General features: G+C 35.2%; 1 protein-coding gene across 2 annotated transcripts; it reads left to right on the top strand.

Annotated features, from left to right (window-relative positions):
• The first annotated feature begins 3,423 nt into the window (after positions 1 to 3,423).
• Positions 3,424 to 10,602, top strand: LOC107846765 (kinesin-like protein KIN-14L). Of its 2 annotated transcripts, none has more exons than XM_047412317.1 (20): positions 3,424 to 3,577; positions 3,978 to 4,065; positions 4,548 to 4,705; positions 4,786 to 4,932; positions 5,027 to 5,282; positions 5,400 to 5,476; positions 5,558 to 5,629; positions 5,826 to 5,924; positions 6,513 to 6,587; positions 6,931 to 7,012; positions 7,117 to 7,212; positions 7,449 to 7,622; positions 7,802 to 7,908; positions 7,995 to 8,173; positions 8,286 to 8,450; positions 8,559 to 8,809; positions 8,938 to 9,101; positions 9,213 to 9,847; positions 9,968 to 10,146; positions 10,230 to 10,602. In XM_047412317.1, the coding sequence occupies exons 2-20, from the start codon at positions 3,999 to 4,001 to the stop codon at positions 10,295 to 10,297; spliced, it is 3,051 nt and encodes a 1,016-aa protein (XP_047268273.1). In that variant the 5' UTR covers positions 3,424 to 3,577; positions 3,978 to 3,998; the 3' UTR covers positions 10,298 to 10,602. The 2 variants fall into 2 exon arrangements, with proteins under 2 accessions (XP_047268273.1, XP_047268274.1); XM_047412318.1 differs by lacking the exon at positions 3,424 to 3,577 and adding an exon at positions 3,741 to 3,788.
• The last annotated feature ends 2,332 nt before the right edge of the window (positions 10,603 to 12,934 follow it).

Genomic DNA, 12,934 nt, shown 5'->3' with positions numbered 1-12,934 from the left:
TAGTGTGTTTTACTCTTGATATCACTTCCCTTCTTGTTCTTCTTGCGAATCCGAGAGAGGTCATCAAAAGGGTCCATAGTTCTTGAACTAGTGGACTGATTTTGATGTTTGTGTTATTGTGTTCTTGAGGAGTTTGGTATCAGAGATTAATCAAATGTAACTAATAAACCAGTACTATGGTGTTACAATATTTTCGATCCACACGTTCAACTACACTAAAGTAAGTGAACACCAAACAAATATTAAATTAACATGAAAATTCAAAAGTAGAATATAGCTAAAGTATCTACAAAATAATAAGGAAAAGTTCAACTTAAAAGAGAGCAGGATATTATCTGAAGGACTTAGAAGCGACATGAAAAAATTAAATAGTTACCAATAGTTTTGTTAACTAGACATTTTATAGTAATGGATGTTTAGAAGTAGCGACTGTTTAAACCAATCCTTTTGTCAATGAAAAGCCACCTCTTCAAACTTTTCTTATAACTACTACTGGGAATGGATTCCATTAAGTATGAGTTTCCTACAATCTAAAAAAGTTGAAAATATTATGCGATGTGATTCTGAAATTAGTTGTGTGATATAACACTAACAGAAAATTATTGCACAGTACCTCATCTCCCAAACCACACTGCATTTACACTACAAAATAGAACATTTTGCCTCGCAATTTATTTGAGTCTAACGTGTCTTCCTACCTGGAAAAACAAGTTAACTATGTGTCGAAACAATATTATATGACCTCTTATATGAAAGTTTACCATCACGGAAAAAACAAAGAAAATTAAAAACATTTCATGCTAATAGGCGAAGAATAGACTTGAATTCTTACTAAATACATTTTCAGTTGAAGAAAATTCAATAAACCCTCGACTCAAACAAACTGAACAAAAACTACATCACAACAACACGATAAACACATGCAAATCAACTAAAAAAATCATACCCTCTATAAAGAATTTTCATAAAAAATCATAATTATATCAAAAGAAAACACCAAATAAAAATAAAGAACAACCATAAACAACTCAAATGAATTCAACCAACAATTGGAAACACAAAACACCCTAAAAGATGTAGAGAAGATTACTTTCGGTAGGAAATACACATAAAACTCAGGCATGCCACCTGCTTCGATTCAGAAATTCAAATTCATGTATCTGAGCTGACATGCATACATAAAGACATTCAAAATTGCTAAGATTAACATGCCTAACACAAATTATATCTGAAACTATAGTAATTATCCATCGCAATCAAAAAATCATTTTGGAACGACTCTAAATCAACTTGCTTTCACCTTTCCTTTAGCCAAAAGCCCCAAACTAACATGCATCAAATGTTTAATTTCTGGTATAACACAGATAATCTCACTTTTTTACATACAAGTATTTAACATTGATGCTTTAACTCATTAAAATCACACCTCTTTCTCTCTAAAATGTAACTTTTAATTGAAGGTAAGAGAAGTAATAAATAAAAATTGAAAACTCACTTTAAACTCAGCAACACATAAAGAATCTGCAGAAATGCTACATTACCTGGTGATTCTGTGTATAAGATGTTGGTTATCCATATTGGGGAATTTGATTTAATTTGCATGTGAATAACATTCAAGATGACAGAGCTTTTTGCTTTCTAATAGTAAAGTTATCCAACAGATTTTAAATTGTCTGAATTGTGCTTTCAAAAAAGTAAAGTTATCTCACGGATTTTTTATTGTCTGAATCGGGTTAGGCAAACTTTTGGGCCTAAGGAAATTGCTTTGGGTCACCTTTATTTTTTTTATTTTTTTTATTTTGTATTTAAATACTTTAACCAAAAAAAAAAATTATTCAGTATCATATTATCATCATTCTATTTTTATTTATGTGACACACACACACATACACACACACACACATATATATATATATATATATATATATATATATTCCTAAAGTGAAAAAAAAATTAACTGTATCACATAAATATATATATTAGTTTGTGTTTGAATATTATCATTTGACATAAAATCTCAAGAAAAGTAACTAAAACTTTCAAATTTTATAGTCTTAATTTATTGAAATTATTTAAAATATATTAAAATATCTTTGTCAGTAATCCAGCAAAACCTCAACGACGCTAATACATATATATTTTTGGCCCTTTTGTGGTTGGAAAATTTGAAAATGATTTATACATTAATTGTCATCATAAATTAAAAATACATAAATGTGTTAAAATAACCTTAACATTAATAAAGTATAACCTCAATCACGCTAACATATTCACAATGTATTGTCATCATCTAAAATAATCTTCATTTTGATTTTGAAAAAAATATGTTGAAGCCTTAGCATATGCTTTTCTAATAAAAACAAAATGTTTATAAAATTTTGGAAATAAGATAATAGCTAAATACTATTATGAGAAAAGAAATGGTTCTCTAATACAAATAAAATGTTTATAAAATTTTGAAAATAAGTATAATAGCTAAATACTATTTAGAGATTAGTATGATTTATTTCAATTTATACGACAAAATAAAATAAAATAGAATGAACTAAAATGAGTAATAAATTTTTGATAAATGCTTTGGGAATGCTTTTATATTTTGTTTGATGTTTCTTATTAATAACAAAATATTCTCTAATATTTTTTCCTATTGTCGGAGAGATATGCCATCTTCTTTTTAATTACATACAAAATTTATGATACACGTGCAACGAACGTACACTATTCTAGTAATAATAAATAAATAAAAAAGAACATGTTATAATAAGGTTAAAAATAAAAAAGGGAAGACAACTATAAATATTTTTGGACAATTTTTCTTTTTTTGCTATATGAAGTAAGAGATAAACAAGAATCGGACAGAATATATGTCTAGTATAACTCAACCGATTTTATTTTTTTTAGAAAACACTTTCACTAGCGAAACAGTTCGATAGTTCATCATGTTACGATTTCATAATCTTTTAACTAGTTGTGCTTTCTAGTGACGATTTGAACTCAAATCTAATGGCTATAAATCTGAAGTGAGAGGTTAAAAAATCGAACAAAACATATGTTTAGAGTAACTTAACCGATTTTTTCATCATTATTAGCTAAAAAGTTCATCAAATTACGATCTCATAATTTTTTAACTAGTCGTGTTTTCTCCGATTCAACAAAAAAATATTTTACGAAAGAAAAAAATATTACGAACACAAAATGGAAAAGATCCTTCTTCACTTTTGATTGATATAAAAAGAAGATTACCAATATCTTAATATTTTTCTAAAAAATCTCCACAAACTCAAATAAACAGCTATGATCACTCCACGTGGCAACAATCAACGGTGTACATTAAAGACCCCACCAATTTGAATTCAATTTTTTACTAAGTAACGTTACGATTCCGGAGCCTTTAGGTTAGGATCCGAGGCTAAACAATAGAGTAAAAAGTAATAATAAAAAAATTCTATAACTTTCACTTCCCCTCAGCTCAAATTTTTTTACTTTGATTTCCTAACCATAAATTGTGAAAAGATTTGTGGGGTTCATTTTTTTTTTTTTTTGTTTTCTATTCAGGGAGGAAAAAAGATTCTTGAAAGTATGTATAATACTTAATTGTTTAGCTATATGTATATAAATGTTGAAAGTTACTGTAGAAAAAATTATTTGAGGAAAGATTGTTGTTGTTATGTATGTTCATGTGGAGTTTAATGATTTTTTTAGAATTGATATACTGTACTATTCATTTTTCTTGATTGACATGAATAAATTTTCTTGAATAATTGTTAAAGATGTAATCTTGATGTTATGTATGTTCATGTGGGGTTTAATGATTTTTTTTTTTTGTGTGTGCGTGTGTGAAGATGCTTTCTTGAAATGTGTTAGATTTACTATGAATTGATTTACAGTCTGTTTAGTTAAAACTGTAACATTGTTTTGTAGTTAAGGGGCCTGAATGATATGTCTATTTTAACATTTTTTTGTTCTTTGGATGACAGATTTAAAAGATTGGATTTTTAATGGAGAATCAAACAATAGGAAGGGGACATGAATACAATTTGTCTTGGAGGAAAGCTGAAGAAGCAGGTTTAGTTTTCTTGCTTTGTTATTTTCAGTATCCGTATTTGTCAATTGTTTGATTGAAGTAGGACCCAGAGGTCATGGAGGTCGTAGATTCAAGCTGCGGAAACAGTCTCTTGCAGAAATGTTGGATAAGGCTGTGTACAATAGACCCTTGTGGTCCGACCATTCCTTGGACCCCGCACATAATGGGAGCTTGATTGCATCGGGATGCTCTTTAAGTACTATTGTCGTGGAGATAGAATTTTTGAGTTTATGAGGTCCGGATTCTAGAAAATGCAGCTTATTTATATGTATTAAGTGGATATTCAAACACAAATATAGAGTTTGAGGCAAAGCTATTGTGTTCTCCTGGACCAGTAGGCAAAGCTCTCGCTCCGTCCTTCCTAACGTGGTGGTCAATCGAGAGGTGTTAGATTTTTATTTTCTGTATTATTTTCCCCTTTTTGGATAAATGGGATTCATGTGGGGTTTTCATTGTTTTGTAGCTTTGAGGCGATATCAAGCAACCCACTGGTTGGAATGTTTCGTCGGGCCATTAGGTATATCAAGCCAACCGTCTGAGAGAGAGTTTGTTTCTTGTTTGAGAAGTGGCTTTGTACTTTGCAATTTAATTAACAAAGTTCAACCAGGATCAGTTCCAAAGGTACATCACTCTCCAGTATGCAAAAGCCCGCTCTTTATACAAAATTCGTTTTTCATTTATCTTTGTTTTTATGTTATTAGGTTGTAGAAATCCACACTCCTTCACAGTCAATCATGTGGGATTCTCAGCCACTGCCAGCATATCAATATTTTGAGAACATCCGGAACTTTTTAGTAGCCGCGGAAGATTTAAAGCTACCAGCTTTTGAGGCATCTATTTTTGAAAGGGTAAAATTATAGAATTTTGACTTGTTTTTAGTTTTATATTCTACGGAGGTTGTAAAGAGATACTAACTTCTGATTTCGTTTTGTGCATTCTTAGGATAATATTGAGGCAGGTTCGTCGACTAAGGTTGTGGATTGCATTTTGGAACTTAAAGCATACCACGAGTGGAAGCAAATGACTGGAGGCTTCGGATGTTATAAGCCTCTAAGGTCTCCTCTCTTGACCCCTTCAATAGGAAGGATTCAAGAACAAACACATGTGACAATCATTTCTGATAGTCACAGGCGATTGGAAATGTCGGCTAGCTTTCCAAAACAATCACCGACAGATGAAGAAATTAAGAAACTTGAAGGTCTTTATAACGATGGACAAACTTGTCTTTTATTCTTACATATTTCGCAGTTAGTTTTTCACTTTCTGTCGACTTTGAAATTTATGTTTATTCTGGTTTCTTAAACGGGATTTTTAGGCATGATTGTCAAGGCTATAGCTGAAAAAATGGTGGACATGAAGGAAAACATGGGCTCTTTTCAGAATGGGAATACGGTATGCATTCTCCTGACTGTTTGCAGCTTTACTGAAAGTCAACAATCACTGGTACATTCAAGATTTCTTTCTCTGAAACAGAACCAAGTTGAATTGTTCAGTAGGATCTTCTCTAGCTGCTTAGAGGAACAACTTCAAAACAAGTCCCCTAAGGTAATCGGATCATTTCTTGTTATTGTTAAAAGCTAAGCGAATAGTTTTAAATTGTTATTGTTATGCCGCTAAAAGATTAGTAAACTAATGTCAAATCTGGATATTGTTTTCTACCGACTATCATTTTGTACGATTCATATGTTTTATATATTTGAGTGAGTGTGAAATGATATAGCTTATATTCCTCCAAATGCAGTTTAAATCAGATCCGTTAAGAGAGATGAGCTGCTCAGACGACAACTCCGCATGCATACCCCTCCAAAATATATCTAATCTTAGGAACTGCAAGGACAAGGTAAGCTTCGTTTACTTTTAATCATTTTTCCACATTTGTGAACCTAAAGCAGTCAATTTGTCAAGCTAACTATCGTCAAACTCTATACATGCTTTACTTTTCTTGATACGAGAACAACAACAACAACAACAACATACCCAGTCACAAAAGCACACAACAAAAAGGGATAACACACTACTGGCTAATACAGAAAACAAGACAACCACAGGAGAATACTATAAACTACCTATTCGAAATCATAAACATCACCAAAACACCACGAACAAGAAACTCCAGAGCAGATAAAGCACTCTTCCCTACTATTACAGGCGAACTCTTAACCACTAACCCTCTACCCTAATCGGCATCCTCCACACCTTCCTATACAGATGTAACTGCTCCATATCGTGCCTAATCACCTCCCTCCAATATTTCTTGATACGAGAAATTTGTCAAAAGATTTCAATATTGTTAGAATCCATGTTTTCTATTAACGGAAAGGTCAAATGAGTAAGACCTTGCACGTAGAATTTCAGCGGACGTATCAAATATCAATTAGATAGCATTGTACTTCAACTTCATGTTGACAGGTAAATCCTGGTTTTTCAGTGTTGTAGAGCTTTCATAAAGAAGGGAAAATGCAACCACTGGACTCTAGTTGTGATGCAAGAAAAGGAACTTTCAGTAAGTCTTCTCTAAACTAGATTAAAATTACTATTCACTTTCTTTTAAGGCTCTCTATCAGTTACTTATCATTGTAAGAATGTTAGAAAGATGCGTCATTTGGATATATTGTGCCCTCGAGTATTTGTCGCTACATGTTTTTCTTTTTGATCAGTATGACAAAGAGTTGATCTAGTATGATATTGAATTATCATAGATGATTTGTGTCCCTCTTCCCACGCTTTCCAGTGCTTTGATTTGCACAAGATCCCTTTCAGTTCAATACATGGTTTTTTTTTAACTAAATACATTCTTGATTTGATAAATATCGCTGTCTCTGATGACTAATACTCTACGCTGGCAGAATCTAAAGGTCCTGTTAGCGAGTACGAAGAGAGAGTTTGAAAATCTGCAGTCTCAGCTACAAAGTGATCTGAAGCAACTTGGTAGGCAACTTTTTTTCTGAAAACATACCTATCTATATGTCTATATCGACTATTGTTTCTATAATTTGAAGGATAATTCGAAACTTGATTTATCCTGGTTCCAGGAGACCAAGTACTGGATATGTCTAATGCTGCTCTTGGATATCACAAGGTTATGAAAGAAAACAGAACTTTGCATAACATGGTTCAGGATCTAAAAGGTATTTCAATAACGATTGCATCGACAAACACAATATTGTGAAAGGAATTGGGATCTAAGGCAATAGAAAATCGTTTCCCAAAATAACAAAAAAACTGGCTTACTCTATTTTTATCACTCCCTTTCCACTGTTTTGGGAAGGCAACAGAAAATGATAAATCAGAGAGTTGAAAACGACGGAATCAAGTTTTGTTCCACTAAAAGTCTCTAATACTGCTGTGTTAATTTATTCTTCAGGGAATATTAGAGTTTACTGCAGAATAAGGCCTGCCTTCGATGCAGAAGCGAAAACTGTCATAGATTTCATTGGAGAAGATGGTTCTTTGGTTGTAATTGATCCACTAAAACCCTGGAAAGATGGGAGGAAGATTTTCGAGTTTAACCGTGTTTTCGGTTCAAGTGCCACTCAGGGTAGGTATTTTGACATGACTTCTTTATTCATGTTTTAATTCTTTTTTCTTGAGCCGAGGGTCTATTGGAAACGGCCTCTCTACCTCCCAAGGTAGGGGTAAGGTCTGCGTACACTGTGGGAGTACACTAGCCACTAGGTATGTTGTTGTTTTATCATGTAACACTGCGTAATTTTGCAGAAGATGTATTTCGAGACACTAAACCGCTTGTAAGATCAGTGATGGATGGTTACAATGTATGCATTTTTGCTTATGGTCAAACTGGATCTGGGAAAACATATACTATGGTGAGAGCCCTTATGAGGCATACACGAAAAACAATTCCTTATATTTCCATGCCGAAGCTTCATATCTAATATTTCTCTCTTGGCAGTCTGGCCCGGGAGGTGAATCAACAAAGGAATTTGGAATCAATCAATTGGCTCTGAATGATCTATTCCTATTGTCTGATGAAAGGAAGGACATCATGAGTTATAAGATCCACGTTCAAATGGTCGAGATATATAATGAGCAAATTCGTGATCTTCTTGCAGACGATCCTTTGCTTACTAAATATCCTTTCATTGTGATTTTTCCGTAGTTTACATCAGATTTCATGAGTTAATTTGAGACACTTCCAAGGCAGAAAAGTGAAATAATTGCACCCTTAACTGTTCGTTCATACATTGGAAATTAGAAGCTGCATGAACAGAAACGGTCTACCTCTGCCTGATGCTAGCGTGCATCCAGTGAATTGCGCTAGAGATGTTATAGATCTGATGAAACTTGGTGACGGGAACCGTGCTGTTGGCTCTACTGCCATGAACAACCGCAGTAGTCGCTCACACAGGTGAGGCTAAGCACTTTCAAAGTTACTTTACTAAATTCCACTTGACCGACCAACTTAATAGAGTTAAATGATGTTAATTTTCTTTACGTTGACGTGAAATACTTGCAGTGTGCTGACTGTACACGTGCATGGTGAAGATACATCTGGAAACATAATCCATAGTTGCCTACATTTGGTGGATCTTGCTGGTAGTGAACGAGTTGACAAGTCGGAAGTTACTGGCGACGGCCTCAAAGAGGCACAACATATTAACAAGTCTCTCTCTTGCTTGGGTGATGTGATCACAGCATTGGCACAGAAGAACTCCCACATCCCTTATAGAAACAGCAAACTCACCTTACTCTTGCAGAACTCTTTAGGTTTGTGCAATTAGCTCGAGATTTCGCTCCTCCAGATATATCAACTTATATGACTGGTCTAGACACTTATTTGGCCAACGTTTTGGACGAGTGTTTTCTTTTCTAATGCTTTTTATGGTGTGTTTCAGGTGGACATGCGAAAACGTTGATGTTTGCTCATGTCAGTCCTGAAGGGGATTCCTTTGGAGAAACAATTAGTACTCTGAAGTTTGCACAGAGGGTTTCGAGTGTGGAACTTGGTGCAGCTCGTGTAAATAAAGAGAGCGTCGAAGTTTTAGAGCTCAAGGCAGAGGTAAAATACATCATTCTATGATATTATATGGTTAAATGTTGGTTACAAGAAAGAAGTTTGCAGAACGTTGGATAATGATTCATTACATGCTTACTGTTCACATTGTTGCAGATCAAGACCCTCAAAAAGGCGTTGGCTAACAAGGAAGCACTAACTCCTCAAACTAACAAACCAAAGGAAGCATTAAGGACACCTTTCCAGAAGCCTAAAGCAACAGCTGAGCTTCAGGAAGGATATGATGTCACAAAATTGTATGATCAAGCGGGTAATGATAGTTTCATGAAGACTCCTCCGAGTCCACCTTTTGCTTTTAGAAGCCAGGATACTCCTCAAACTCCAGCTTCTGGTCTCAAATACCAGCAAGCTCCTCGGAGTCCAACTTCCGGTTGTAAAAGCCAACAGCCTCCTCGGAGTCCAACTTCTGGTTTTAAAAGCCAGCAGCCTCCTCGGAGTCCAACTTCCGCTTTGAAGAGCTGCAATGCACCTAGGAGTCCAACAAGTGCTGCCATCCAAAGCCAGGTTGTGAAAACAACAGATAACAGAACAAGGATTCCTTCTCTTCAACTACCCAAGACACCCGAGCCACTGATAACCTCTATAAGTGAGAACAAGGCAGGAATGCAAAGTAACCGTACCATTTCATCTGAATTCCAGAAGCCTTTGACTAGCAGTACTCATGGAAAGGGATCTCAAATACGAAGATCACTTCGGACTATTGGGAAACTGATTAATGGTTCTGATAGAAAGTATGTAAGCTATAGCTTTTCGGAAGTTCAACATTGTGATTCTGTTGCCTGAGATACTCCTGTTATCTTCCCGTCCTTATCATGGACGCATAATCGTGTTCTATTTGTGAAAATTTACAGGAACCAACAGAAAAGGACTGAAGCAGCAGCCCCATTATCGCCTTTTAGTTGCCAAAATGAGGAGAAGTCATCAACGGCATCTAATGCAAGGACACTGAGAAGACAATCCTTAACTGGCATCCCACTACCGACCATGTCGAGAAGATCTTCACTTGGAGGAGGGAGCGTGCCGGATTCTTGTAAGTAAAATGACTTTTAAGTTTCAGTTAAAACCCAATACTGATCAAATATAGCATTTATAGAATCGCTGTTCATTTTACAGGTGCAAATGAAAGTAGAAATTGTAAAACTCCAGGTGCGTCAGCCAAGTTAACAAAGAGGTGGCTATGAGGAAACAACACTAAGTAGTTAACACCAAGAAGCTGATACATGAAATAAAGATTGAAAGACATAAATAGCTGGAAAGGGAGATTAAAAGAAGTCAGTCCACCTCAGCAACCAGTTCAAGAAAGTAGTTATAACTGTCAATTAGTTAGACAGTTTTTACTGTCACTGTTCATTCTCAAATCAGTTAAAAGTAGTTACAATTGTATTCATAGTGTATTCCTTTTTCAGATAAATAGGGAATCTGTGCAATAAAGAATCATCAATAACAAATATCAGTTTTTGTTCTAAATTTCTCTCTATGGTGTTGCAATATTTTCGATCCACACGTTCAACTACACTAAAGTAAGTGAACACCAAAAAAAATATTAAATTAACATGAAAATTCAGAAGTAGAATATAACTAAAGTATCTACAAAATAATAAGGAAAAGTTCAACTTAAAAGATAGCAGGACTAGACATTTTATAGTAGTGGATGTTTAGAAGTAGCGATTGTTTACACCAACCCCTTTGTCAATGAAAAGCCACCTCTTCAAACTTTTCTTATAACTACTAACTACTACTGGGAATTGATTCCATTAAGTATGGGTTTCCTACAATCTGAAAAAGTTGAAAATATTATGCGATGTGATTCTGAAATTAGTTGTGTGATATAACACTGACAGAAAATTATTGCACAGTACCTCATCTCCCGAACCACACTGCATTTACACTACAAAATAGAACATTTTGCCTCGCAATTTATTTGAGTCACACAATTCTTTGCCGAGTCCTCAAAAAGCCTCAAAAGTTGCTCTGATTCTTAAGGGCTTTGGGAGGTCAACATCCTCGACCTTTCTTCTTTGGAGGTTGTGGTTGAAGATTTTTTCAATAAGCATGTAGATTACGATGCCGCGAGGTTGTCTACCTCTTAGAAGATAATTAGAGATTCTTATCAAGAATTTCTTTCGGCTGCGCACCAGCACCTTCATATTGTGAGCGAGAGGAAAAATCAAGATGGGCAAGTATCTGGGAGAGCTGAAAAGGAGCAAGATGCCTGGACTTGTCTGTAGAAAAAGACCATAGTACTTGTTGAGGAGCATCAAAAGAAATTGCCTGATAATCAAGAGATGTCGGAAACAGAAACAAAAGAACTTACCTAAGCTAAAGGAGGATGCTGAGACTAGTCGCCACCAACCAAATCCTTAGCCATAAGCTTTTTGTTGAGGAATAGGTATTAGAGTAGTAAAGATTAAAGAAGTCATAGGAAAAAGGAGGGAAAACAGTTACTGTTACATTGTCCAAAAGTTAGTTACTACGGTGATTAGTTAGTCAGGTTAACTGTAATACTGATGTATCATCAGGTATTACCTCTATTGTAATTTCTTTCAATTAAAGGGAAGTGAGAACTATGTTGCAGTTGTTATTATTAGGACATAATAAATTTGGTAGAGTAGATGATTCTTGGAAGAAAGAGGCCATAGATAGTGTTCTATTGGCTTATGAATGCTTCATCATTACATGCCCATGCTGTATGGGTTGATCTTAAAGAAAGGTTTGACAAGATATGGTTGTAACTGTGAGAAATCAAGTCCCAAAAAAACCTCAGTTTTATCATTTCACTCATATGACTTTAAAAAACCAAAACCATCGATTTGGAGGAGCGGCCAAGAAGTTTCGCCCAAAAACGCACTCCGGCTGCTGTACCATTCATCGATCCATAGGCCAGCGCACACAAAAAATCGCAAAATATTCTCAACTTTTCATATTTTTTTCATGTCTTAAATAAAACTTTGTTTGCCCCTCCAAAATAACACGACCGTTAAGGGCGCTCAAGAAGTTTCGCCCAAAACATACTTTGGCGACCGCAACCCCATTGATCCATAGGCGAACACACACACACACACAAAATCGCAAAATATCCTTAGTTTTAATTATTTTGCTCAAATGGCTTTAAAAAACCTCCACATGCCCCCAAACCAATATGATCCATTTAATAGATCATCAAAGGAGGGCCTAGGAGGTTTCTCCCAAAACACACTCTCCCGACCGCAACGCCGCGTCGATCCATAAGCTAACACACATGGAAAATTGTAAAAAATCCTTAGTTTTTAGTATTTCGCGCATATGGCTTAAAAAAAGCCTCCGCCTGCCCGCCAAAACCAACATGATATATTTAATAGGTCGTCGGGGGCGTGTCCAAGAAATTTTGGCCAAAACACACTCCGACGAATTAAATGTTTGGTTGGGGGGGGGGCAAGCGAAGGTTTTTTTTTTTTTTTAAAGCCATTTAAAAAAAAATACTAAAAACTGAGTATTTTTGCGATTTTCTGTGCGTGTTAGTCTATGTATCACTGGAGAGTGCGGTCGTCAAAGTGCTTTTTGGCGAAACTTCTTGTGAACTCCCCTAACGCCCTATTAAACGGTTCGTGTTGATTTTGGGGATGGATGAAGGTCTTTCTAAAGTCATATGAGTGAAATGCTTAAAACTTCGGATTTTTGAGATTTTCCATGTCTGTTAACCTATGGATCAATAGGGGATTCGATCGTCGGAGTGCGAATTGAGCAAAATTTCTTGGGTGCGCACCTTACAACTTAATAGATCATGTTGGTTTGGCCGGGAGGCGGAGTTGGAGTTTTTTTAAACATATTTGAGCGAAATA

Source organism: Capsicum annuum, chromosome 5 (genome assembly GCF_002878395.1).
Source record: "Capsicum annuum cultivar UCD-10X-F1 chromosome 5, UCD10Xv1.1, whole genome shotgun sequence".
Taxonomy (NCBI): Eukaryota; Viridiplantae; Streptophyta; class Magnoliopsida; order Solanales; family Solanaceae; genus Capsicum; species Capsicum annuum.
Note: the sequence above shows the minus strand (reverse complement) of the source record. Positions and strands in the feature narration are given on the sequence as shown.

Bases quoted from the DNA above. Each gene is read 5' to 3' on its own strand.
- LOC107846765 (XM_047412317.1), top strand. From the start codon at position 3,999: ATGGAGAATCAAACAATAGGAAGGGGACATGAATACAATTTGTCTTGG. The intron at 5,630-5,825 runs GTAATCGGATCA...CTCCAAATGCAG, and splicing joins TTCAAAACAAGTCCCCTAAG to TTTAAATCAGATCCGTTAAG. The intron at 9,848-9,967 runs GTATGTAAGCTA...GAAAATTTACAG, and splicing joins ATTAATGGTTCTGATAGAAA to GAACCAACAGAAAAGGACTG.